At 47.8% G+C, this 27,837-nt stretch overlaps 1 protein-coding gene across 1 annotated transcript in view; it reads right to left on the bottom strand.

Moving 5' to 3' along the window:
- Positions 1-1,217: 1,217 nt before the first annotated feature.
- The window catches only part of UBASH3B (ubiquitin associated and SH3 domain containing B), a 140,679-nt gene continuing 114,059 nt past the window's right edge, over positions 1,218-27,837 (bottom strand). Inside the window, exons 7-14 of the mRNA XM_038754650.1 lie at positions 18,409-18,541; positions 16,939-17,059; positions 15,215-15,337; positions 12,465-12,557; positions 11,995-12,139; positions 5,162-5,268; positions 4,359-4,468; positions 1,218-2,557 (exon numbers count right to left, since the gene is read on the bottom strand). Of these exons, the coding sequence (XP_038610578.1) occupies positions 2,420-2,557; positions 4,359-4,468; positions 5,162-5,268; positions 11,995-12,139; positions 12,465-12,557; positions 15,215-15,337; positions 16,939-17,059; positions 18,409-18,541 (970 nt within the window). The 3' untranslated portion in view covers positions 1,218-2,419. The remainder of the gene's footprint in view (positions 2,558-4,358; positions 4,469-5,161; positions 5,269-11,994; positions 12,140-12,464; positions 12,558-15,214; positions 15,338-16,938; positions 17,060-18,408; positions 18,542-27,837) is intronic.

The following is a 27,837-nucleotide window of genomic DNA, read 5'->3' as shown; positions in this document are numbered from 1 at the left end:
CTGATCACCCAGTAACCTCCCCAGCGCTTAGAATAGTGCTTTGCACATAGTGCTTAATAAATGCCATTATTATTATTATTATCTACCCCAGCACTAAGCACAGTGCCTGGATCATAGTAAGCACTTAACAAATACCATTAAAAAAATTAAAGCAGCTTTACCCTTGGTTCAGAATGTTAACGTGGTCTTTCCCACTCATAAATGGCCACAATTCGCTTGGCTGACAGTGCCTTCTCTACTCACAGGCTCACCATTCCCCAAAAACACTTCTCGATCCAACCTAAACGGAGGCAGCATCTACACAGGCAAAGTCGTGTGGACAATGGGCAATTATCTCAATTTCAGTTGAGTGGACAAAACCTAGACAATTCTGCCTAAATTATCCGGATAATTGCTGCACCACACACACAGTTTAGCTTGCCTCTGAGCAAACACCAGATATTTTGCAATCAAACTTGTAAACTTGTAAGAATTGTGAACTTCTTGAGGCCAGGAATCATGTCCACCTATTCTATGATACTCTAACAAGCTCTTAGCTGAGAGCTCTGCACACAGTAAGGACTCAATAAAAACCACTGACTCATCAGTTGATTGATTGATTGCATCTCTCCTTGTTTTGCACACTTGCAGTCCCAGGTATGTATTTAACTTACCAGTGTGAATGCATCTTATCACAAATGGGCAAAACAAACAAAGAAATATTAATTAGCTGTGATGGACTCTTCTCTTGAAGCTTCAAAGCAGACATTGTTTTCCACCAGGTGTGTGCTCCTGATTTTAATTTATTTGAATCAGAAAACAGCACTGATCCCTTCTCCGATATTGAGAGACTAAAATCAAATGTTCACGAAAAAATGAAAGCTCTCAGAAATGTCTTTCTGACATTTAGACCTTGAAGTTTATGTTTAAATATGTTTAAAGAGCCAATTTGGCTAGCAGACCCTTTCTCACCTTGACCGATGGAAACATCACAATTTCAACTCCTGCTCAGACACAGACCAATCATTGCACCTTTACATCCTGTACCTACCCAGATCTCACGTCCCTCTACATGAAACTACTTAATTCTAAACATTTATCAAATAAGGAATCCCATCATGCAGGTGTGTTGTCGAGTAGGGTACTAAAATACATGCTCGCAAGCTCCCAAGCTCCCAGCAGCCTCCAGAAAACTCTTCGCACAATTAAACAGTCAGAACCCAAGTTTTTGGTTGGATTGTCATTTATTTTCCTTTAAATAAACTCCCTTTGAAAGTTTGCAGTAAGCAGGCCTGAAGGTGAAATGCAGCAAAGTTATTCTCCCAAATATTTTAAATTATAAATTACAAAAAAACAAAGTGGCCTCCCATTCCTGCAGGAACACTGGTACAGTCCAACTGTCTTCGTTCACTCCCTGATGTTTCCGAATGTATCCCTGGTCAAATAATGTGTGAATGACTCTTCTATTATGTATTACATATACTGGCAAGGTGCCCCTAACCGAGCATGGTAGGGATAATCAAGATGTGGCCCGCTGCCCAAGATGAGCTCCTTGACAAACTCAGATCAAGTACCTGATGCCCATCCTTCTTTCGCAAGCTTGACATCCCAAACTGGTCAACTGATTCTCAGTTCAGCCAAAGCATCTGTTGTCCCTTTGAGGATTCTCACTGGGGCTCATCATGCTCCCACCCCGGGGAGATCTTTCCGCTGGACTGGACCTGTTCTCGGCCTTCTCCCTCCCCTTCTTGCTTGAAGGTTTGAAAGTGCTTGGAAAACAATCCTGCACCTTCCCCCGTCCCCGATGGGCGGGAGGGGAAGACCAGGCCAGGACGTGGCCTGATTGCAGGCTGATGTCTCCAGCCCTCGTATGGGACTGGGGAGTGGGGACAGCTTGGCGGACGGACCCTCTGGGGCCCGAGAGGCGAATGGCCTTTCGGAACTCAATCCTTCTCCGGGCTTGGAGGGATCGAATGAAAATGCTGATTTCGGAAGAGGTTGCCCGGCTCCATCCATCCAATGGGAGCTTTGTGCATCTTTACCCTCTCTGGATCTCCCCCAATGGAGCCCCCACCAATCTCCAACTCTCCCAGTGCAAAAGGTAGACAAAACCCTAGGCGTCCTTGGGTTTTCTTTTGGAAGAAGCAATCTCGGCATCCCAGACTGCTTGAAGAGTCAGGCAGAAAGCTGGGCAGGGGCAGGAGGAGGGGGCCGGGGGCTGTTCTCCAAAACTGAAGGGTCTCTAGTGTCCACACAGTCTCATCAGAACTTTGGGCAGGTGAAGTTGCATGAAAGGAGAGAAGCTGGACGATCGGGGCTCCCCGCTGGGAATGGGGTGTGAACGAGGGACCCCCCCCACCAGCTGGTGCTAAGAACGATGAAGACCAACTCCTCTCTTGGCTTGGACGGGTCTCTCCAGTCCCTCCTCAGCCCTTATGGGTTATTCTTGTAACAGTGTCTCCCGCCAGTTAAACCCTCCGGTCGGTCCATGAGTGAGGGGCAGGATGGGTGGGTCGGTCAGCTGCCATATGCCTGTGTCTCCCAATTCTTCACAGGAACAGAACCCCAAATAAGGAATCTGGAAGGAAGAGGCATGGGGAGAGAGGAAAAATCTGTGAAAATGCCACCACACTCCACTGGGGGGTGGGAGTGATATGAGAATGTTGCCCTAGTATGATGCCTGGAGGAATAAGTAAGGGGAATGTGGTGATCGGGAAGGGGGAAGCAGCAATATGGTGATCCTTGGAATGTCAGCCTAAAGGCAGGGAGACAGGCCAGCTGGAGAGGTGCAGGCAATCCCCTGGCTTGGGCCCAGTTTGGGGATCTCTATCCCAGGCTAAGTTAGGCCTGTCTTGGCCAGTTCCTGACCAGCTCACATCACCATGTCCATCATGAGCTCCCCAACTGCACGGCCTCCAGGGTGGGGTCTGGCTGGCCCCTGCTCCGCCTCTGCTCTGTCAGGATCAGCTCTCCTGAGGGAGCAGAGTGTGTGGACCCCAGCTGTGCCACAGGCTCCAAACCCACCACCCCCAACCCCCAGACTTCAGCTTCTGACACCATACCCTGGACCTGCCCCCTGCTGGCCCCAAACCATCCCTATTTGGCCTCTTGAGATCCCTTCTGGCACAGATGTACCCAGGCCAGAAAGCCAATCATCCTCAGACATGGTTCCTCTGTGGCCAAGGGTCTGCTTTCAGCCCCTGGAAAACTCTGAACTGGACTAGAATAGACCATACTAACAGAACTGGCTCTGGACTTGCATCTAAGAGTGCTCCTGCCCCCTGACGCCAAGCACTCAGGGATTCTGGGAAGATGGTTTTGGATGATAGAGGTAGAAATAATAATAATAATAATAATAATAATAATAATAATAATAATAATAACATTTGTGAAGGACTTGCTCTGTACTAAGCGCTGGAGTGAATATGAGAAAATCAGGTCAGACACAGTTCCGGTCCCCATGGGACTCACAGTCTAAGGGGGAGGGAGAACAGGAAGATGTTTTTTGTTGTGGTATTCGTTAAGTACTTATTAAGTGTCAAGCACTGTTCAAAGCATTGGGGTAGGTACAAGTTTACCAGGCTGGACACAGTCCTAGTCCCACTTGGAGCTCACAGTCTAAAATGGAGGGAGGAGGATTTAACCCCCATTACACAGATGAGGTCATTGAGACCCGACTTGCCCAAGGTCACACAGCAGGCAAGTGGCCAAGCCACGATTAGAACCCAGGTCTCTTGACTCCCAATCCTGACCTCTTCTCACTAGACCACACTGCCTCCCAGCCACCACTGCAGAGATCGCTAGAGGTGAGACAACCTAACAGAGCTTCTGAGGGATCCTGGAAGAAGTATTGGACAGAAGAAGCAGACAACTGGGTGGCCATGGAGGCTACTGTACTTATCAAAGTAGACATACCAGACCAGGAGAGATTCAAAAGGGAAACCATGGGGAGAGGGTTTCCCTATTTCCAGATCGGGAAAGACCCTTGAAAGGGTCTGGAGACATCTTTCCTGGAGCCTGAATGTCACAGCAACTTCTTATCGTTAACATGCCGAGTAACTCTACGCCCCCAGACTGCTGTCTAAAAGGCTCGGCTAATCACCTTGGAGATGAAGGGATATTTCTTGAGCAAAAACCATGTGTGGCTGAATAAATGGACTGGTCACTTTCCTAACCAGGAGAGCAAATTCGATCTGAGAAGACCTGCCTTGAGCCTTAGAGCTGGAAAGGACCTAAGAGGTCACTTAGTCCATCACTCTCCCCTCTGCCACCCTCAAAAACATGCAGGCACTCCTGCCCTGCCAACCAGACCCCCAACCTTTGGGACACTATCAGGACCCACGAGCTGTTGCAACTCAAGCTTTAGGATGAAGTGTTACCTTTCGGACCATCTGGACGAAGTCTTTGGAGTTCTGAGGAGAAAGCCCTTGGAGCTGACACGTACATGCTTCCAGAGAAGATGCGTGAGCCACAATCAAGATGTTGTTCCCTGGGGGAGGAAGAGCATCAGGCACGAAGATGGATTATTCCCTTAGGAAGGCACCCAGGAGGGCTTCAGTACAGCCAGAGAGGAGATGCGGGGAAGGACGAACATTTTCCAGAAACTGGCAAAGCTATGCCTATTTTAGCCAGAAATCATTTGAAGAATGCCTGTCTAATTTAACTGTCCAGAGAGATTCTCAAATGCAGGCAACTGCTGAAATCTAGAGGCTTCTTGGTCAAAAGGAAAACTCATCAGTAGGAAAAAATGGGCCCAGGAGTGTCTGTGGGTCATTAGCCATTTTAACTGACCTGCATGCAAATATTTATTTGAAGACATCTATAAATGAAACATTGCTTTTGAAAGAGAGAAGCATGGTTTCACCTAGTTCTGGGCATACCATAGAAACATTACCAAGAAGAAAGGAAAATATAAAATGCACTTCAACAAACATTAAAGGCCTTTGTTACTCATGTAATATTTTCACTATCCATCATTGAAGCAGTGATTGTAATGTGGTTTCAGTTTGTAAAAATAAACATCCAGAATTACAATGCATACATCAACAAAATAGAGTTTCTTAGTACAACTTCAGTCGCCAGGAGATGCATCAAAAAGAACACTTGGCCATCTTCAATAGATGTGAGTAACAGAGAAATCTTCATAGGTGAAAGATTTCAGGCATAAGAAAGCCTCACTTACCCTTACTTTTGCATTCACTTAATATTTCTTTTGTTACTTGGTAGCTTCTACTGATGTACGTGTCATAAGACTCAGAAACCACTAATTTGCTGACTGGGATATGAGGTCTGTAGACAGAAACGAAAGACAAAAAAGGGAGAATATTTTGGTGTCGTGAGGTGAAGGCAAATTGAATCATTAAAACTTAAATCTCTAAGACCTCAAAGCTCATCTCATCTTCTCTCCCAAATCAACTTTTCCACATAACTTTCCCACCACAGTGAGCAACACCATCACCCTTCCTTGTCCCAAAAAGTCCCCAATCTTGGAATTGTCCCTGCCTCTCTGCTCTCCTTCAACTGTCACTTTCAGACTGTTGCTATATCCTGTTTTTTCAGCACATTTCCAAGAGCCTTCCTCCCCATCCACACTGCCACTAACCTTGTCCAGGTCTTGGTCTTATCACGACTGGGCTACTGGGCTACTCCTCACTGGCCTCTCTGCCTCCAGCCTCTACCCTCACCTGAACATTCTTTTGCTGCCTGGGTCATTTTTCTAAATTGTCGTTCTGCACATCTCCCCACTGCTCAAAAACCTCCAGTAACTACCCATTTCCCTCCTTCATGAGCAGGCCTTTAGCCTTAACGCACTTCATTAGCTCTCTCCCTCTTACTACTTTTTATGGTATTTGTTAAATGCTTAATATGTACTAGGCACTGTACTAAGTGCTGGGGGCAGACAGAAGTCAATCAAGTTGGACACAGTCCATGTTCCACATAGGACTCACAGTCTTAATCCCATTTTACAGATGAAGTAACAAGAACAGAGAAGTGAAGTGAATTGCCTAATGTCACACAGCAAACAGGTGGCAGAGCTGGGATTACTTATCGACTATGTTCTCCCGCTCCACTCCAGCTCACACTCTTTGTTCCTTCCAATCTTATTTCCTCACTGTGCCTTGTCCTCTACCCTCTCATCTTGTTCCAATCCTTCCTCTGGCCTGGAACTCCTTCCGCCTTCAAATCTGCCAGACCCCAAATTCAAAGCCTTCCTGAAATTCCATTCCTTCAGAAGTCATTCCCTGATTAATTTTCTCCTTCCCAGGTCACTGCCTCTAACTGCAACCTCCACACTTACACTTTTATACATATGTATGCTACTATTTAAGGGCTTCTTTGTGCACCTTCCACCTTCCATTTTCTCTTGCCTACATTCCCTTTCCCTTCTTTTTATTGTACTTTATCAAGCATTTAGTAAAGTGTTCTGCACACATTAAGTACTCAATAAATATCATAACTGAATGCTTGATCCTGGTGATAATTAAATATGTGTCTATCTCCCCCTTTAGAAAATAGGCTCCTTGAGGTCAGGGTCCATGTTTTTTGACTTTACTCTCCCAGTGCTTATTACAGAGCTCTGCCCACAGAAAGCCAGGCATTCAATAAATACCACTGATTTGCTTCTGTTCACAGCTTCCTTCCCATACTTTTGCACAGCCCCCATGGGGTGAGGCTGCAGAGTGGCATATGCACCATCGGACACCCACTGATGCTCAAATGCCCCTGCTGAGCCCTGGGTGTCAGCAGCCCAATCCACTTGGCTACTGAAGGCCTGTGAGAAAGCCATGAGGCTGGCTGCCATGCAGGCCACCTGCTCTGGAGCCTGATTAGCACCACAAGCCCGCCCAAGCTGAGAATACTTGAGGGGGCAGGGGAAGAAGGGCAGAGTAGTGTAGGCTAGTGGGAAGAGCCCAAGTCTGGGAGTCAGAGGACTTGGGTTCTAATCCCAGCTCTGCCACCTGCCTGCTATATAACCATGGGAAAGTCACTTGACTTCTCTGGCCTCAGGTTCCTTCATCTGTAAAATGGAAATTCAATACCTGTGTGGTTCAGGGACAGTGTCCAATCTGCTTATCTTTAATCCCCCAAGCACTTAGTACAGTGCTTGGCATATAGTATATTATAAACAAACACCATTAATATTATTATATGAAAGCTTTACTCTTGAGACTACAAGGCCCAGGAATGCCTCCCCTCACTTTGACCAATGGTAGGGGGAAGGGAGAGGGCACAAACAAAAGAGGCAGATCAATAAAGTCTCACAATACCTCCCAAACCTGGTTCTCCTCCTGCTCAATCTGAACTTGTAGATAGCAATATGAAGGGTGGAGGATAGAGGAGGAGTGGAGGGGTGCGGGGATGAATTCAGTCTCTTTCTAATTCTGGCTGAGAATACTAACCCAGTGAATCCTTGAATCTCCAGTCTATACTTCACTCTGCTGCCCGAATCATTTTTCTGAAAAAACCTTCAGCCCATATCTCTCCACTCCTCAAAACCCCCAAGTCGTTGCCCATCCACTTCTATATCAAACAGGAACTTCTTACCATCGGCTTTAAGGCATGCAATCAGTTCTCTCCCTTCTATGTTGCCTTGCTGATCTTCTGCTACTCACCCAGCTTGCACACTCCAGTCCTCTAACACCAACCTACTCTGTACCACAATCTCATCTATCCTGCCACTGACCTCTTGCCCATGTCATCCCTCAGGTCTGGAATTCCCTCCCCCTTCACATCTGACAATCCACCTCTATCCCACCTTCAAAGCCCAACTAAAATCCCATCTTCCAAGAAGCTTTCCCTAAATCCTCACTTCCCACATCCGCCCACCCCTCTGCATCGGCTATGCACTTGGCTGTAAACCTTTTAAGCAATTTGATACTCACCCCAGCCCCACAGAACTTATGTACCTATCCTTATACTCTGCTATTTCCCCTACTTATTTCCCCTATTTATCTGTCTGTCTCTACCTGCAGACTGTAAGATCCTTGTGGTCAGGGATTATGTCTACCGACTCTGTTGTAGTGTACTTCCCCAATCACTTAATACATTGCTCTGCACACAATAAGTGCTCAATAAATACTTTCATTCACAGCGTGAGGAAGCTTTTCAGCCTTTTTATAAGAGGAAGAGCTAGTTCAGGTCCAAATCTACTTAAGGCGGATATCATACCACACCACAGAAGCACAAAACCCGAAGCCAACAGCTTCATGGCTCCAACCAGTGATGATGATGATGATGGCATTTGTTAAGTGCTTAATATGTGCCAAGTACTGTTCTACACTCTGGAGTCATCAGGTTGTCCCACGTGGGGCTCACAGTCTTAATCTCCATTTTACAGATGAGGTAACTGAGGCACAGAGAAGTTAAGTGACTTGCCCAAGATCACACAGCTAATAAGTGGCAGAGCTGGGATTAGAACCCATGATCTCTGACTCCCACTAGGCTCTTTCCACTAAGCCATGCTGCTTCTCAGTGGACATCCAAGCCCAAGATTCTGACAAAAATGCTGGCAGAAAATGAATGCCAGTTGCCCTTTTGGAAGCCCATCACCTTGAGTAGGAGTGGACCACCAAAAGCCCTGACTTTCCTTCTTTGCCCCAAATTACCTCTAAACCCACCATCTAATCCCAACCCAGGAATTTACCCCAGTTCTTCTTGGCCTTCCTGACATTCTCTGCATGCCCAGCTGGCTGGAAGAACAAAAGCAACTGACTTGAAGTTGTTTCAAAACTACCCCCACCAAGCCCAGTGGGTCCATCCTTGTGGGACTGAGGATGGGTAACAACAGGTTTTTTGTATGGTATTTGTTAAACACTTTCTATGTGTTAAGCACTATGCTAAGGGCTGGCAATCAGGTAATCAGACCAGATATAGTCCCTCTCCCACATGGGGCTCACAATCAACTTGGAGGGAGAATAGGTATTGAATCCTCATTTTGCAGCTGAGGAAACTGGGGCACAGAGAAGTTAAGTGACTTGCCAAAGGTCACACAGCAGGCAAGTAGCAGAGCTGGGATTAGAACCCAGGTCCTCTGGACCCCAGGCCAATGCTTTATCCACTTTATTAACATGTTTATGTCCCCCATCCTAAAAACACTTTCCCATGACACTACAGCTTCCCACAGTTATCACCCCATCTCTCTCCTAAAATTCCTCTCCAAACTCCTTGAGCGTGTTGTTACACCCTCTGTCTCCAGTTTTTCTCCTCCAATTCTCCCTTTCACCCCCTCTAATTTGGCTTTGGTCCCCTTCACTCCCACGAAACTGCCCTCTGAACAGTCATCAGTGATCTCCTCCTTGACAAATCCAACAGCCTGTACTCCATCCCAAGCCTCCTAGATCTCTCAGCTGCCTTCAACACTATCGACCACTCCCTTCTCCTGGAAACATTATTCAACCTTGGCTTCACTGACACTGTCCTCTTCTGTTTCTCCTCCAAGCTCACTGGCCGCTCATTCTCAATCTCTTCCATGGGCTCCTCCTCTGCCTTGCTCCCCCTAACTGTGGGAGTCGCTTGAGGCTCAGTTCTGGGTCCCCTGCTATTCTCCATCCATACTCACTCCCTTGGAGAACTGATTCTCACATGGCTTCAACTACCTCCTCTAGACAGATGATTCCCAAATCTACATCTCCAGCCCTGATCTCTCTCTTTCTCTGCTGTCACGTATTTCCTCCTGCTTTCAAGACATCTCTAACTTGGATGTCCCACTGACCCCTCAAATTTATCCATAACAGAACTCCTCATATTCCCACCCAAACCCTGCCTTCCACTTGACCTTCCCATTACAGTATACAACACCACCATCTTCTCTGTCTCAAAAGCCCATAATGTTGGCATTATCCTCAACTCATCTCTCTCATTCAACCCACATATTCAATCTGTCACCAAATCCTGTTGGTTCAACCTTTACAACATTGCTAAAATCCACTGTTTCTTCTCCATCCAAAGTGCTACTCTGTTAATCCAAGCACTTATTCTTTCCCACCTTGATTACTAAATCAGACTCCTTGCTGATGTTCCTGCCTCCTGTCTCTCCCCACTCCAGTCCATACTCCACTCTGCTGCCCAGATCTTTTCTACAAAATAGCCAGTCCATGTTTCCCCTCTCCTCAAGAACCTCCATCCACATCCACACCAAACTAAAACTCCATAACATGGGCTCTGAAGCACCCAATAAAATTGCCCCCTCACCCCCACCTAACCTCCCTGATTTCCTACTACATCCCAGCCCGCATGCTTCGCTCCTCTAATGCCAAACTACTTAGTGTACCTCAATCTTGCCTATCTTGTTGCCTATCCCTTGTCCGCATTCTTCCTCTCCCTGAAACTCCCTCCCTCTTCATATCTGACAGACGATCAATTTCCCCACCGTCAAAGTCTTATTAAAGGCACATCTCCTTCAAGAGGCCTTCCATGACTAACCCCTCATTTCCTCTTCTCCCACTCCCTTCTGTGTCACCCTTACACTTGGATTTTCACCTTTTATTCACCCCACCCTCTGCCCCATAGCACTTATGTACAAATTTGTAATTTTATTTATTTATATTAATGTCTGTCTCCCGCTCTAATAATAATAATGATGGTATTTGTTAAGCGCTTATTATGTGCAAAGCACTGTTCTAAGCACTGGGGGGATACAAGGTGATCAGGTTGTCCCACGTGGGGCTCACAGTCTTAATCCCCATTTTACAGATGAGGTAACTGAGGCACAGAGAAGTTAAGTGACTTGCCCAAAGTCACACAGCTGACAATTGGCGGAGCCAGGATTTGAACCCCTGACCTCTGACTCCAAAGCCCGTGCTCCTTCCACTGAGCCACAAATGCTTCTCACTTTAAGCTCACTGTGGGCAGGGAATGTATCTACCAATTCTGTTAAATTGTACTCTCCCAAGTGCTTAGTACAGTGCTCTGCATACAGTAAGTGCTCAACAAATATGATTAGTTGATTGATTAAACCTAAGCCCAGCTCCACCATTTGTCAGCTGTGTGACCTTGGGCAAATCACTTAACTTCTCTGTGCCTCAGGTTCCTAATCAGTAAAATGGGGATTCAATACCTGTCCTCCTTCCTACTTAAGACTGTGAATCCCATGTGGGACACAGGCTGGGTCCGACCTGATTAACTTGTATCTATCCCAGTGTTTAGAACAGTGCTTGACACATAGTAAGTGCTTAACAAATACCATAAGAAAAAAGCGCTTGGGAGAGTACAACAGAGTTGTTTGGCACGATCCCTGCCTTCAAGGAACTCACATTCTAGCGAGGGAAACAGATGCAAAAATCACAGATAGGAGGAAGTCATACAGTATCAAGATAAGTACATAAGTGCTTTGGGGTGTAGGAGTAACATAAGTGCTTAGGTGACAGAAATTTTGAAGTGACAGTTGGAGGGCAATATAAGGTGGAGAGATGACAGATGAATCAGAGAAGGCCTTCTGGAGGAGAGATCACTGAAGGAGGGCTCTGAAGATAAAGAGAGCAGTGGTCTGTGGGTGTCTCGGGGAGAGAGTTCTGGGGGGAGGGAGGAAGGGAGCAAGAGGTGGGTTGTGAGAGAGATAAGAACGAGGCACTGTGAGTAGGTTGACTTGAGAGGAACATTCGAGCCGGGAAAAAGAAAATGGATAGGTAGGCTGGGAGAGAGCTGATCAAATGCCTTAAGGTCAATGGCCCGGAGTTTTTGTCTGAGGCAGAGAGGAATGGGCAGACATGGAAGTGAGGAAGAGGAACAGAACAATGCTTCAGAAAAAACATCTGGGCAATATGGCCTGGATACGGGAGACACTAGAGACAGGGAGGTCAGTGAGGAAGCTTTATAAGGAAATGGAAGAGGAATCTCACTGGGCTTTGCTCCATAAGCATCATGGGTAAATTGGCCAGTGGGTTGCTTGGTATAATTGCAAAACCTGGTGATGATGAGATTTTTCTTTCGCACTTTATTAAACAGTGGAGCTGCTGGGATAGCTGGCTAAGACACTTTTGGTGTCCCCTCCAAGTGGGCTGGCAAGGGGTTGGCTACCTGTAGGTTGTGTCGACGCAAAGGTTGGCTGCTGCTAAGTCTGACGGAGGAATCCATGCTGGCAGTGTGCTGCCCGCGACCCATTTGGTCCACTCAAATAACCCTGGCTCCACCCGAACCTTCACCATGTTGTCCTGCTGTAAACCTTAGAGAAGAGAGAAGAAAAATGAAGATTAAAGAGGTCTATAGTATACTCTCCCAACTGCTTAGTACAGCGCTCTGCATACTCCAGAACAATGGGTAAAGCAAAATGTGCTACTTAATTGGAAAGATCTTGGGAAAAATATAAACATTCTATGAATTAAAGATATTATCATCATAAGCATATGGCTTTTGGACTGTCTGATACTGAGTTATGAAGGAATTCATTGTTGAAACTTCACAAAAACCCAGAATCAAAACATTCTTTGTCCTTGGTTGTGATTCTGGCAGGGACTAGAAGGCTTAAGCCTCTGATCTTGGATCCTTACCCTTCAAGATGTTGTGTGCTGTCTGGACGCAGCGCAGAGACGGGGAAGAGTAGACATGGTCAACTATGGTGTTACTTTCTAACAAGGCCTCACCTAGCCAGAAAACCAAAAGAAGAATTAATCCTCTGAGTTCAGTGATTTTGTGATCCACAGATAAAACTCCCAACACTCCATTCATTCATTCATTCATTCAGTCGAATTTATAGAGTGCTTACTGTGTGCAGAGCACTGTATGCCAGCCCTCTTCTGAACCAGCCTCTTCCCAGAACTGCAACAGTTCACAAAACTGAAACTCAAATTACCCCCTTCTTCTTCTCCTCTTTTCTCTGATGCTGGTGAGCAGCAAACTGAGCCATGGGCTACGTCTCCACCAAAAGATGCCTCGCCCCCATCTTCAAGGCCTTTCTAAAATTGTCCTTCTCCCCAGGAAGAAACGCACATGATATGACAACCCAACAGCCACTCATAGTTACCTAGGTATTTTATTCCTATCCTCAGCACTTTATATGTACACATATAAATTCAGTTGGATATTCAAATATTTATTCAACTATTTCATCTTGACAGATTTGTATTATTTCCTGTTCTATCAATCCACAAGCAGTACTTACTGTACTCTGTGCAGAGCACGGTCCTTAAGCACTTGGGAGAGGACAACAGAGTTAGCAGACACAATCCCTGTCCTCAAGGAGCTTACAGTCTAGCAGGGGAAATGGACAGTACAATAAATTACAGGTAGGGGGAAGCAACAGAGTTTACATACAAGTTCACAAGTGCTGTTGAGGGTCAGTAATACTTATGTGCTCAGGGGGTGAGGCCAGAAGTGACGTGGAAGTGCCAGAGTGGCAGGAGTGGGGAAAGTGAGCAAGGAGATGAGAAATAAAGCAGGGAAGGCCTCACAGAGGAGATGTGATTTCAAAAGGGCTCTGAAGTTGGAGAGAGTAGTAATTTGCAAGATGTGGAATTTGGAGAGAGTTTTAGACAGAAAGGGTGGCGTGAGCAAGAGGTCGATGGCAAGAGATGAGATTGAGGCACAGTGAGAACGTTGGTGTTGGAGGAGCCAAGTGTGAGGGCTGAGTTGTAGAGAGAGAAGAGTGAGATTACGTAGGATAGAGAGAGCTGATTGAGTGCCCTACAGTCAATGGCAAAGGAGTTTCTGTTTGATGGGGAGATGGATGAGCAAACATGGGAGGTTTTAGAGGAGCAGGGGAACATGCACAAAAATGTTATTTTAGAAAAATGATCCAGGCAGCAGATTGAAGTAAGGACTGGACAGTGGAGAGGCTGGAGTCAGGGAGGTCGGCAAGGAGGCTGATTTAGAAGTCGAGGAGGGATTTCTTTATTTCTCTTCCTGTGCCCCCTTTTGGTTCAGAATTGTGTACACCCATCTCCCCAAGCTGACCTTGCCACTGTGGTCAGGGACTGCGTGACTTGCTTCTGCTCTTCTCTCCCAACTGCTTTGCTCTCAGTATTCATTCATTCATTCAATTGCATTTATTGAGCACTTACTGTGTGCAGAGCACTGTACTAAGCGCTTGGGAAGTACAAATCGGCAACATACAGAGACGGTCCCTACCCAACAACGGGCTCACAGTCTCGAAGTGGGAGACAGACAACAAAACAAGTAGACAGGTGTCAATACCAACAGAATAAATAGAATTATAGCTATATACACATCATTAATAAAATAATAGGTTCTCAGTCCCTACCACGAATGGACTGACTGATCAGGAGGAAGTGGCAGGAGAACCAAAGGGCCTGGATAGTCTACAAACTGGAGAACTAAGGGCTTATTGTTACTGAGAGTTGGCTGTGTCATAAATCAAACCCAACACATGTCCAACTGGGCAAAGTTGGCCATCCTACAAAAGGCATATGGTCTCAAACCACTGGAGATTTAGACACCAGAGATGCTCCCACTCTGGATAAAATGGTGGAAGCTTCCTTTTATGGGATTCCTGATGCAGGACAGGAGAGCTACAGTTTCTCTAGGTGACAAGTGCCCAGTGGGATGATGCCCAGTGGGATGACTAACCCGCTGACCAATTTGACGTGCCAATTGGATTGCGTGGACCGACCAAGTTTCGCCCTGCTCACATTGTTTGGTGCCTTCTCTGTGCCTCCTCCTGGTTCCACTCTGTTCTCCTGCCTTAGAGATGTACATTTCCTGTTCACACCACCATCCCAATAGTCTGAGACTAGGATAAGCAGCAAACGCAGGCAGGGGATTCTGGAAAACCACCCAAAATATCCCAAGTTGCAATGACCAGTCGGAGAGTGAGGGCAACAGTGGAGAACTTTTAGACTGTGAGCCCACTGTTGGGTAGGGATTGTCTCTATATGTTGCCAATTTGTACTTCCCAAGCGCTTAGTACAGTGCTCTGCACATAGTAAGCGCTCAATAAATACGATTGATGATGATGATGAGAACAAGTTTACTGAGGAAAAGGAAAAAGATTTAGTATTTTCTAACTCAGAGAAGAGAAAGCGGAAACTTTCTCAACCATCATCCTGAATGGAAAGTTTTTGTCCAAGCAGGACCCTGACTGGTTGTTCTCCATATCACCAGGAGACCAAACAGGAGGAACAGGCTGAAGTGCAGCAAGAGAGAATTTAGTTGGACAGAAGGATTAACCTCCTGACTCAAAAAAAGGCCACTGGAGGCCATTAAAGGGGAACCATTGCCAACCCAAGGCAGCCCCTTAGCTCCCACTGGCCAAAGGAGCCCCAGGGAAACTCGAGCCACTTACCAATGAGTCGGGCCTGGGTACACCCAAACACGGTGATGGGGGCATCCTTTTCATAGTCCCGGAAGCCGCCACTCCTCTGAGGTAAACTGTGAGGCATGTTCAGATTGGTGCGCGTGTATCGCCCTGGGACAGAGAAGCTCAAGTGTGAGCCAGCCTCAATTCTCAGCTTTTACAAACTCCTGCTTATGAGCCAAGAGAGCTATTTGGGTTTAAGATGCTCAAACAGAGATAGTAACGATGCTCAAACAGAGACAGTGACGATAATAATTGTTACACACTTACTTCATGGCCAGCACTGTATTGAACGCTGGGGTAGAAACAAAATCATCCAGTCAGGCAAAGTCCTGGTCCCACATGGGGCTCAGAGTCCAGGAGGGAGAACAGGCATTTCATTTCCATTTTATAGGTAAGGAAACGGAACCCCAAAGAAGTGAAGTGACTTGCCCTAGATCACCCAGCTGGCAAGTGGCAGAAAGGGATTAGAATCCAGGTCCTCTGACCCCCCGAGCTCTTTCCACTAGACCACACTCATCTCTAACAGGAAGCATCCAGGAAACTCAGAATGGACAAACTTTACACTCGGTAGGAGTGTTGGGTTTATTTTTGACTGCTGACATATAAGATGTAAATGACGAGGAGCAGCGTGGCCTAGTGGAAAGAGCATAGACCTGGGGGTCAGGTCAACTGTGTTCTAATTCCGGCTCAGCCACTCTGCTTGAACAGGCCCCTACTTAACTTTTCTGTGCCTCAGTTTCCTCATCTGTAAAATGAGAGTAAAATATCTCCCTCCTCCTTAGACTGTGAACCTGTATTGGGCAGGGACTGCATTAGACCTGATTATCTTGTATCTGCCCCAGTACTCTGTACAATGCTGGGTACATAATAGGCACTTAAGAAATACCGCAGTTCTTACCGTGTTCCCATTCTGGGCCTGGTAACATTCAGTCAGTGGAACAGATGGGATTTCCTTATCCTCCCTTCCCCAAGCCTTACTGGCTCTGGCTAGACACTGAAATCAGAGTTGATCTCCAAGTGAGACTTGGTATGCGTTAACACTGCCAGGAACCGGTGCCCGCTCACAAGGAGGAAGGGAGAGTCTCTCCCACCCAGGCCTTGCCAACCCTGCCTGCAGGATACAGAGTAGCTACAGTTTGGGGCTGGAGGACGTAGGCCCCAGGTGCTAGCCCCACTCCATCCCCGCCTCACCTTTCTGTGCCTCCATTTCCTCATCTGTAAAATGGGGAGAGGAATGGCTGTCTTTTCCTCCTCCCTCATGGGCATCCCTAAAAGCTGGGAAGACCCTTTGAGAGGAAGGTGTTCTTTCTTCAGACACCTCAGTTAAAGGTGATTTGGTAGCACCCCCTTGAGGCCAGACCCATCGATAAATCAACTGTTTCTGTTTTACCACAGGCTTCCAAGACCCATCCCCCAGCACTGGGCTGCTCAGGGCATAGTCCCATCCCCATGTTTGGCCCAGGTGGAGGAAGATCCAGTGTGGGGAGGGCACATGGGCATGTCCCTGAACAAGGAACAATGTTGTCTGGGTTTCCCAGTATGTCCTCGGCTATTCTGACCCTCCACTATCTTTGAACCTTCTCACCTCTAACCCATTAATTCCCACTGGCCCAAAGATGACCGGCACCCTGTTTTCCCGAGATGTGAGGTTTTTCCAGAACCCATCGAGCCCTCCCCATGGCCAGGAGACATCAAACAGGGGCACTTGCCTTTGGCATCAAAGCACTGGGAGAGCCAATACTTTCCAAACACGACGTCCATCCTCTCCCCATGACGGCAGACAAAAAGACATCGCTTCTGAGAGCCGGAATGGCCGTCGATCCTCAGGGGCTGCCCACAAAGAGAGAGTAAATCAGCCATGGTTCTGGCCGCTCCTGGAGCCCCACAGGGGTCAGCTCTTCTGGAAGCGGCAAATTGAAGCCACTGACATTTTCCTCAGGAAGGGCCTCCACACTCTGCCCCAAGAAGCTGGTCACTTCCCAACAGTGATCATCATGTCTGCTATGGTATTTATCAAACTCTTACTGGGGGTTCAGACACGATAACCGGAGAAGCAGTGAAGCCTAGCGGAAAGAGCTCAGGCCTGGGAGTCAGAGGTGAGGAGGGAGGAAGAGGAAGAGGGAATAAGGAGGGGGAGGGGAGAGTAAAAGGGAAAGGGAGAGGCAAGAGAGGGGTAGAGGAGGAAGAGTAGGTGAGCGGAGATAGGTGAGAAGAAAGACTCTGGGTTCTCTCTTCCTGACTCCACCATTTGTCTGCTGTGTGACGGTGGGCAAGCCACTTCATATCTCTTTGCCTCAGTTACCTCATCTGTAAAATGGGGATTCAATTCTACTCCTTCCTAGACTGTGAGACCCAGGTGGGTCAGAAACTGAATTGAACTGGATTATCTTGAATCTACTTCAGTGCTTAATTTAAAGCTTGGTACCACAGAGGGAAAAAAAACACCAGAGACAGGTTCCTATCCTACGCAAGACTCACACTGTCACACTCTGAAGTAAGGAGAGGAAGGTATTATCTTTCCCTTTTTGCAGATGAGGAAACGGAGGCCCACGGGGGTTAAATGCCAATGGCAGAGGTGGCTAGAACCCAGACTTCCTCACTCACAGAACACCCCTAACCAGCTTGAGGAACCCTCTTGCACCCACCAAAATATGGTGGGGTACCAGTCTGTGACAGGGTTTGAAGTTCCAGGATGATCTGACTCTGCCAGGTGAGCTGGTGTCCCTCTAACCTGGGTGGGAAATGGGTCCCCAGCCCTCCAGGCTGCAGGCTTACATCTTGAACTAGTAATAATAATAGTAATTGTGGTATTTTTTAAGCACTTACTATGACCCAAACACTGTGCTAAGCACTGGGGTAGAGTCAAGATAATTAAATCTGGCACAGTCTATATGGGGCTCACAGTTTAAGGAGGAAGGAGAACAGTACTCGATCCCAATTTTACACAATGGAACTGAGGCCCAATGATTTACCCAAGGTCACCCAAGAGGCAAAGAGTGGACCTGGAATTAGAACTCAAGTTTTCTGATTCCCAGGCCTAGTTAACTGCACCTACTGATATTTTCGCCAGTCAGCCCAGTGGCAGGGAGAGGGGGAGCCTGGGCCACATGAGCCATTGTTGGCATGTGGCACCGACTCCTTCCCTCTTGAGGGGCGAAGCTGCCTGACCCCGGCCTTACCTGCATGGGCTGACAGATGATGGTGAGGGGACTGGCCTCCATAGGCCCTTGGTCTTCCTGAAGCCTCCTATCGGGCATTCCGTCCCCGAACAAGAGGGAGCCAGGTGAGGTCATGCTCAGGATCGAGTAAGATCTGCAGAGAAAACCAGAATGGACTTAGCCCCTTGTGGCTGGCAAGGGGCAGACAGACAGGCAGGCAAGGCAGGTGGAAGGGCGGGTGGGCAGGCAGGCAGATGGGTGGGCAGATCAATATTTGTTGGGTGCTTGCTATGTGTCAAGGTCCGTACTGGGCTCTGGGGTTGGTACGAGTTAATATCCAAAGCCCTACTAAAATCATCATAATAATAATTATGATATTTGTTAAGTGCTTACTATGTGCCAAGCACTATTCTAAGCACTGGGATAGATACAAGGTAATCAAGTTAGACACAGTCCCTGTCCCACATGGGGCCTCAATCCCCATTTTACAGATGAAGGAACTGAGACACAGAGAAGATCAGTGACTTGCCAAAGGTCACACAGCAGAAAAGTGGTGGATCCAGGATTGGAACCCATTACCTCTTACTCCCAAGCCTGTGCTCTTGCCACTAGGTTATGCTGCTTCTCAGGTGCATCTCAGCTGCATCTCTTCCAAAGAGTCTGCCCTGACTAACCTCTGATTTTCCCACCCTATTTTCCCTCTCTTCTGTGTCATCTATACACTTGGGTCCGCTCTGCCCAAGCACTTGGATATTCACCTCTGCTTCAGCTCCACAGTGCATATTTAGAGGTCATTATACTCTGCTGCTTCTCCTAACTATAATTTATTTTAAGGTCTGCTTCCATCCACTAGACTGAGGGCTCTGTGTGACAGGGATCATGTCTACCAACTCTTTTACACTGTATTTTCCCAAGGACTCAGTACAGTAATCGGAAGCAGCATGGCCCAGTGGATAGAGCACAGGCCTGGGGGTCAGAAGGACCTGGGCTCAAGTCCCGGTTCCACCACTAGTCTGCTGCGTGATCTTGGGCAAATCACTTCACTTCTCTGTGCCTCAGCTACCTCATCTGTAAAGTGGGATTAAGACTGTGAGCCCCATGTGGGACAACTTGATTACCCTGTATCTACCCCAGCAATTACACCAACGCTTGACACATAGTAGGCACTTAACATATACCACTATTATATTATTATTATTACTACTCGGCACAAGATAAGTGCTTAATAATTTTGATTGATTGATTTGATTCCTTTCCCAGAAGCTCAAGAGACCAAACTTCTCTCCCTGCCATCTAATTTTGCCTCTCTCCTACTACAACCCAGACAGCAAACTGCTGCTCTGGGAGAAGCACTGTGGTCTAGTGGGCCTGGGAGTTAGAAGGACCTGGGTTCTAATTCTGGCTCCACTACTTGTCTGCTGTGTGATCTTCGGCAAGTCATTTAATTTATCTGTGCCTCACTGTAAAACAGGGATTAAGACTGTGGATCCCATGTGGGACAAGGACCGTGTCCAACCTGATTAGCTTCTATAGACCCTAGCACCTAGTTCAGTGCCTAGCACATAGTAAGTGCTTAACAGATACCATAAAAAACCCGTGCCTAGGTCTCATTTTTCTCACTACTGACTCCTTGCATCCTCCCTCTTTCTTCATTCCCAACAGACCTCCGATCTCCCCATCTTCAAAGTCTGACTAAAATCACAACTCCTCCCAGAAGCCTTCCCTGACAAATCTCTCATCCCCGCAACCCTATCCTCCATCCCTAAATCTATGCACTTGGACCTGTAATAATAATAATAATAATAATAATAATAATAATAATAATAATAATAATAATGGCATTTATTAAGCACTTACTATTTGCAAAGCACTGTTCTAAGTGCTGGGGAGTTTACAAGGTGATCAGGTTGTCCCATGGGGGGCTCACAGTCTTCATCCCCATTTTACAGATGAGGTAACTGAGGCCCAGAGAAGTTAAGTGACTTGCCCAAAGTCACACAGCTGACAATTTGAGAAGCCGGGATTTGAACCCATGACCTCTGACTCCAAAGCCCATGCTCTTTCCATTGCGCCATGCTGCTTCTCCTACTCCTAAGAACTTTGATATTCATCACACCTTCAGCCCTCCAACACTTATGAACATCTCCTTATCCTCTGCCACTTCCCCTACCTCTAATTTATTTTAATGTCTGTCCTCCATCTAAAATGTAAGCTTCTTGTAGGCAAGGATTGTGTCTACCAGCTCTATTGTAGTCTATTTTCCAAAGCACCTTGAACTGTGTTCTACACCCAGGAAGTGCTCAATAAATACCATTCATTGATTGACTTTGGTCTGATTGAAGGCTTTTGGAGGGGGGCAGGGAAGGAGAAGGGAGCCACAGATGGTGGAAGGTTGGTCATCTCTCAAGGTGAAGCCCAGTTAAAAGGCCAGACTTCGTGGCCTGAGGGGTGCCAGCCCAGGGTCCTCCAGCCAACACTCCAGCACCATCTCTGTGTCATCACGGCCCCAGGCCTCATATTGGCAGCAGAGGCACAGGGAGAAATCTAGGGAGGTGGACTTGGAAACTGCCCAGAATGTGGCAGCAGCACTGGAAACTGTACAGAATGTGGTGGGTGGTAGAGGTATTGGAAACTGCCCAGAATGTGGCAGCAGCACTAGAAACTGTACAGAATGTGGCAGCGGCAGTGGACTGCCCAGAATGTGGCACTGGAAACTGTACAGAATGAGGCAGAGGTCCTGGAAACTCCCTAGAATGTGGTGGGGACATTAGAAACTCTCCAGAAGGCGGTAGCAAAAGTGGCAGCTTGTTTAATGCTGCCCCCCAGCCCCATTTTGAGGATCACAATGCAAAAAAAACCCATTTTGCAGATCATGACACAAAAATCCAGCCAGTGTCTGGCCATGGCCACTGATTCACCTGTGCCAATCCATGTACTAACTCTTATAAACAATGAGAAGCCCCTATGGGTGGGCAGGTGGCCAAGGCGGAGGAGGGCCCAGGATGGCTGGCCTGGCCAGTCCAAAGGAAGTATTGCAGATAACAAGACAGCACTTGGGCTCCTTGCCCCTTGGCTGGACTCTCACTGGAGTCACCTCCATGGCCTCCCCAAGCCAGTGCCATTAAAGGTGGCAGGGGGAGGGCCTCTCTGCTCTTGCTTGTTGTCCATGGCCCTTTTCAGCTGGGGGACGCTGTTCCATTCTGCTGCCAATGGGAGGAAGCTGATTCCACTGACCTCACTGGGTGCATGGACATGCTCTTACTCTTGGATCTGTCCCCTTTAAACACTTGATATTCACCCCACCCTCAATCCCGCAGCACTTAGGTACCTAACAGTAATTTATTTTCATCTCAGTCTCTCCCTCTTGACTGAAAGCTTCTGGTGGGGAGGGAATGAGTCTACCCACCATGTTGTACTGTACTGTCCAAATGCTTAGTACAGTGCTTGGCACACAATATGCACTCAATAAAAACCACTGATGGATTGATTTTTTTATGGTACTTGTTAAGCACTTACTATGTGGCAAACACTGTTCTAAGCGCTGGGGTTAATTAGGTCAGACATGGTCCTTGTCCTGCATCAGGCTCACAGTCTAAGTAGGAGGGAGAACAGGTATTTAATCCATAATTTACAGTTGAGGAAACTGAGGCAAAGAGAAGTTAAGTGATTTTGCTTAAGGTCACACAGAAGGCAATTGGCAAAGCCAGGATTAGAACCAAGTCCTCTGATTCCCAGGCCCATGCTCTTTCCACTAGGCAATATTGTTTCTCTTGATTGACTCATTGACTAATCAAACGATGAGGCTCCTGGTATTGAGACAATCTTTTGGTTGAAATCACAACTAGTCTGAATCCTGAATTGGCCACGACCCCTTAGGTAACCAATACACTGCTGCCAGTTCCAGCGGCCCACCAGGAGCCAAGATTTCCTTTCTAGCTTACCTTCCTAGTTTGAAACAGAAGCTCCATCTGGCCTCAGTCCCTGCTGAAACATTAACCCTGAACCTGTCATGGCTGCTGGAGAAAGCCCCGGCTGGGCATCAGGAGGCCTGGTTCCATCAATGAACAGCTGGACCACCTTAGCCATGTCACTTAATGGTTCTGGGCCTCAGCTTGGCACAGTGGATACAACATGGGCCTGGAAGCCAGAAGGACCTAGGTTCTAATCCTGGCTCTGCCACTTGTCTCCTGTGTGGCCTTGGGCAAGGCATTTAACTTCTCTGTGACTCAGTTACCCAATCTGTAAAGTGGGGACTGACTGGGAGCCCCATGTGGGACAGACTTTTCCAAGCTGATTCACTTGTGTCTACCTCAGCATTTAGTACAATGCCTGGCATAGTAAGCACTTAGCAAATACCATAAAAATCTGTAAAGTGGGGAAAATCATCTTTGCCTCTCCTACTTCACAGGGGAGATGAGAGAAAAACTGGGAGAGCAGATGGGACAGGGTTTTAGGGAGTAAGCCATTCTAAACTCAAAAACTCATTCCAGCTATCATTATCATCCATAAATCTCTTCCTGCTTTATCAAACTTCTTGTTCTTCATAAAGATCCTTTCCAAAGACCATGCTGGGAAGTGGCATGGAAAGAGCAAGAGCGTGGGAGTCAGAGGACCTGGGTTCTAATCCAAGCTCTGCCACTTGTCTGTGGTGTAACTTTGGGCAAGTCAGCAATCTCATCAACAAAATGGACATTCAATGCATGTTCTCCCTCCTACTTAGACTGAGCCCCATGAAAAACCTTATTGCCTTGTATCTATTTTAGCGTTTATTTTTATTATTGTTATATAATAATGATGGTATTTGTTAAGCGCTTACTATGTGCCAAGCACTGTTCTAAGACCTGAATCAGATCTTCAAGTTGGGGCTCTCTTTCTCTCTCTCTCAGACATTAGGTTATTGGTCAATTTTCTACATTCCAGTTTCAAGCCCTTCCACCTTAGCTGTCTGGCTGTCCAACTATGTCTCTGCCACAGAGCCCGCGGGGTGGCTGGGCTCTGCTCCTTCCTTTTTTTTTTAATGGCATTTATTAAGCGCTTACCATGTGCAAAGCACTGCTCTAAGCGCTGGAGAGGTTACAAGGTGATCAGGTTGTCCCACGGGGGGCTCACGGTCTTAATCCCCATTTTACAGATGAGGGAACTGAGGCACAGAGAAGTGCAGTGACTTGCCCAAAGTCACACAGCTGGGTGCAGGAGGGCCAGAGATGGGTGCCTGTCTCCTCAGTAAGGCCAGCTGGCCGGCACAGGAGGACTGGAGGTGAGTGCACATCTCCTCAGGAAGGCCAGTGGGCACAGGAGGGCCCAAGGTGGGTGGCAAGTCTCCTTGGAAAGGCCAGCTGGAACAAAAAGGCCTAAGGTGAGTGTGCATCTCCTCAGGAAGACCAACTGGCACAGGAGGGCCAAAGATGGGCACGCATCTCCTTGGGCAGGCTGGCACAGGGGCTGGAGGTAGCCAAGGTGGGCATGTGTCTCCTTAGAAAGGCTGAGTGGCACAGGAGGGCCAGAAGTGAGTGCACTTCTTCTCAGGAAGGCTGGTTGGCACAGGAAAGCCAGAGGTGGGCATGCGTCATGAGAAGCAGCATGGTGTAGTAGAAAGAGCACGGGCTTGAGAGTCAGAGGTCGTGGGTTCTAATCCAGGTTCCACCGCTTGTCAGCTGTGTGACTTTGGGCAAGTCACTTAACTTCTCTGTGCCTCAGTTACCTCATCTGTAGAATGCGGATTAAAACTGTGAGCCCCACATGGGACAACCTGATCACCTTGTATCCCCCCCAGAGCTTAGAACAGTGCTTTGCACATAGTAAGCACTTAACAAATACCATCATTATTATTATGATTATTGTTACCATATGGCAAAGAAGGGCTTGAGGTGGTTGGAGGTAGACACGCATCTCCTTGGACAGGCCGGCTGGCACAGGAGGGCCAGAAATGGCTCCAGCCATCTCCAGGTGGGTGCAAATTCTCCTCTGGAAGGCCAGTCCGATGCCACCCTGGTTTGGTGCATTGCCTCAGTGTGGATTATCATGAGGCTGTGGTTGTGGGCATCTCCCTCTCCAGGTAAGTAGGAGACTCCGGTGAAGGGGAAGAGGCCACGAAGCCACGAGGCAGGGTACGCCGGAGGAGAGGTGCCAGAAGAGGAGGAGGGCAGGAAGGGGTGGGGTGGTGGCTAGGGAAGAAGGGTGGGGAGGAGCAGAACAGGGAGCAGCTGGGGGAGGAGAGGGAGCAGAGAGAGGCCCCAGGTGGGATGGAGAAGCCTGAGAGTGGGAAGCAGGCCCTCCGCCATCCCCGCCACTCTTCTGTCGCCTCCGGGAGCTTGGGAACGGACAATGTCTGGGCTGGCCAAATGCATGTTTCCCTTTCTCTGAAAGAGCCTCCTGCCTCCACCTCCCTGGGAAAGTCCCAGCCCCAGCCCAAGCCCCTTCCCCCCTCGTTGAAAGGGGCATGAAGCCATCTGAGCCCTGGCCCAGATGAGAAGCAGGGTGGCTTAGTGGAAAGAGCATAGGCTTGGGAGTCAGGGGTCATGGGTTCTAATCCTGGCTTCGCCACTTGTCAGCTGTGTGACTTTGGGTAAGTAACTTAACTTCTCTGTGCCTCAGTTACCTCATCTGTAAAATGGAGACTAAGACTGTGAGCCCCACATGGGAGAACCCGATAACCTTGTACCTACACCAGCGCTTAGAACAATGCTTGGCACATAGTAAGTGCTTAACAAATACCATTATTTTTATTATCTGCCGGTCACCCCCAGACACCTGCCAGGTCCTGGACTTTGGAAGCAGATTTTCTGACTCCAGACTTGAGCCGGGTCCCCTTCAGTGATTCCAGGGGGGGCAAAGGGGTCTCCATGCGGGGCAGAGTCGGTCATGATGGACCGGCATCCTCACTCGCCCCCATTCCCCAGAGAAGCTTCAGAAACTATATCACAGAGTCCTCCAGCTGGAGAAGAACTGGAAGAGGTCATCTGGTCTCTCCCCTGCCCCCAGCCTCTCCCTCTTGGCCACCAGCATCCAGGGCAGGTGGGGGTTCATCCCCTCCAGAGGGGAGGGCTCCACAACGGATCTTGCAAGCCCACTCCCAAGCCTGATTCTCCTGACCATCAGGAAGCTCCTCCTTATGCCTAACTGAGCTCTCTCATACATCAGTTGAAGCCTCTTTCCACTTGTCCAAGTCCCTGTTAGTCTGTGCTTGGGTCAGAGCCTGGCTGGTCTTCTGGGTCTAGCCTGGCATGACCCTATTGGAGAGTGGGGTGGTAGAGGAAAACTCCAAGGGGAGTTCTGCCCTACCTCCTTCCCCTCCCCATGGCACTTGTATATACTTGTACAGATTCATTACTCTATTTATTTTACTTGTACATATTTACTACTCATTAATGATATGCATACAGCTATAATTCTATTTATTATGATGGTTTTGACACCTGTCTACATGTTTTGTTTTATTGTCTGTCTCCCTCTTCTAGACTGTGAGCCCGTTGTTGTGTAGGGACCCTCTCTATATGTTGCTGACTTGTACTTCCCAAGTGCTTACTACAGTGCTCTGCACACAGTAAGCACTCAATAAATATGATTGAATGAATGAATGAATGAAAAAGAGAAGGTTAGGAAATTGGGAAATGATTGGGAGGAAAGTAAGAATAATCATCACTGTGGGATTTGCTAAGTGTGTACTATGTGCCAAGCACTGTGCTATGTGTTGGTATAGAGACAAGGTCATCAGGTCAGAGACAGTCCCCATCCCACCTGAGGAATGAAAGCAGCATATGGTTTAGGAAGGAAACAAGGTAAAGCCTTGGGAGAGCAGACGTCCAAAGGCTTGGGTTATAAGGTGCAAAGCAGCTGTCCAGTGGCTCAACATGAGTACAGAATTGGCCCGGTCTCAACATGGGTCAGCTCCCGTCCTTTGCCTCAATTCTTTTTTTTAGGGTATTTGTTAAGTGCTTACTATGTGCCAAACATTGTTCTAAGCACTGGGGTAGGTACAAATTAATGAGGTCAGACACAGTCCCTGTGCCACGTGGAACTCTCAGTCTAAAGTGGAGGGAGAACAGGCATTTAATCTCCATTTTACAGTTGAGGAAACGGAGGCACAGTGCAGTGAAGTGACTTGCTCAAGGTCACACAGTAAGCAATCGGCAGAGCAATTGACAGAGAGGGGATTGGAACCCAGGTCCTCTGACTCTCAGGCCCGTACTCTTTCCACTAGGCCATGCTGCTTCTGCTTCCAAAAGGAAGCTGGAAGCTGTGCAGGCTGGGGTACTTGCTGGTGATTCATTCATTCATTCCATCATATTTATTGAGCGCTTACTGTGTACAGAACACTGTACTAAGCGCTTGGGAAGTACAAGTAGGCAACATATAGAGATGGTCCCTACCCAAAAACGGGCTCACGGTCTAGAAAGGGGAGACAGACAACAAAACAAAACATGTAGACAGGTGTCAAAATCGTCAGAACAAATAGAATTATAGCTATGTGCATATCACTGACAAAATAAATAGAATAGTAAATATGTACAAGTAAAATAAATAGAGTAATGCATCTGTACAAATGTATACAAGTCCTGTGGGGAGAGGAAGGAGGTAGAGTTGGAGGGATGGGGAGGAGGAGAGGAAAAAGGGGGCTCAGTCTGGGAAGGCCTCGTGAGGGAGGTGAGCTCTCAGTAGGGCTTTGAAGGGAGGAAGAAAGCTAGCTTGGAGGATGTGTGGAGGGAGGGAATTCCAGGCCGGGGAAGGACATGGGCCGGGGGGCGACAGCAGGACAGGCGAGAACGAGGCACAGTGAGGAGGTTAGCGGCAGAGGAGAGGAGGGTGCGGGCTGGGCTGTAGAAGGAGAGAAGGGAGGTGAGGTAGGAGGGGGCGAGGTTATGGAGAGCCTTGAAGCTGAGAGTGAGGAGTTTTTGCTTGATTCGTAGGTTGACAGGCAACCACTGGAGATTATTGAGGAGGGGAGTGACATGCCCAGAGCGTTTCTGTACAGAGATAATCTGGGCAGCAGAGTGAAGTATAGACTGAAGCGGGGAGAGACAGGAGGATGGGAGATCAGAAAGGAGGCTGATGCAGTAATCCAGTCAGGATAGGATGAAAGATTGAACCAGCAAGGTAGTAGTTTGGAAGGAGAGGAAAGGATGGATCTTGGCAATGTTGTGGAGGTGAGACCGGCAGGTTCTGGTGATGGATTGGATATGTGAGGTGAATGAGAGAGCGGAGTCGAGGATGACACCAAGGTTGCGGGCTTGTGAGACGGGAAGGATGATAGTGCCGTCTACAGTGATCAGAAAGTCATGGAGAGGACAGGGTTTGGGAGGGAAAATAAGGAGTTCAGTCTTGGACATATTGAGTTATAGATGGCGGGCAGACATCCAGATGGTGATGTCCTGAATGCAGGAGGAGATACGAGCCTGGAGGGAGGGAGAGAGAGCAGGGGCAGAGATGTAGATTTGGGTGTCATCAGCGTAG

The sequence above is a fragment of the Tachyglossus aculeatus genome, chromosome 11 (genome assembly GCF_015852505.1).
Source record: "Tachyglossus aculeatus isolate mTacAcu1 chromosome 11, mTacAcu1.pri, whole genome shotgun sequence".
Classification (NCBI taxonomy): Eukaryota; Metazoa; Chordata; class Mammalia; order Monotremata; family Tachyglossidae; genus Tachyglossus; species Tachyglossus aculeatus.
The sequence above is the reverse complement of the archived record's forward strand: the minus strand, read 5'-3'. Positions and strand labels throughout refer to the sequence as shown.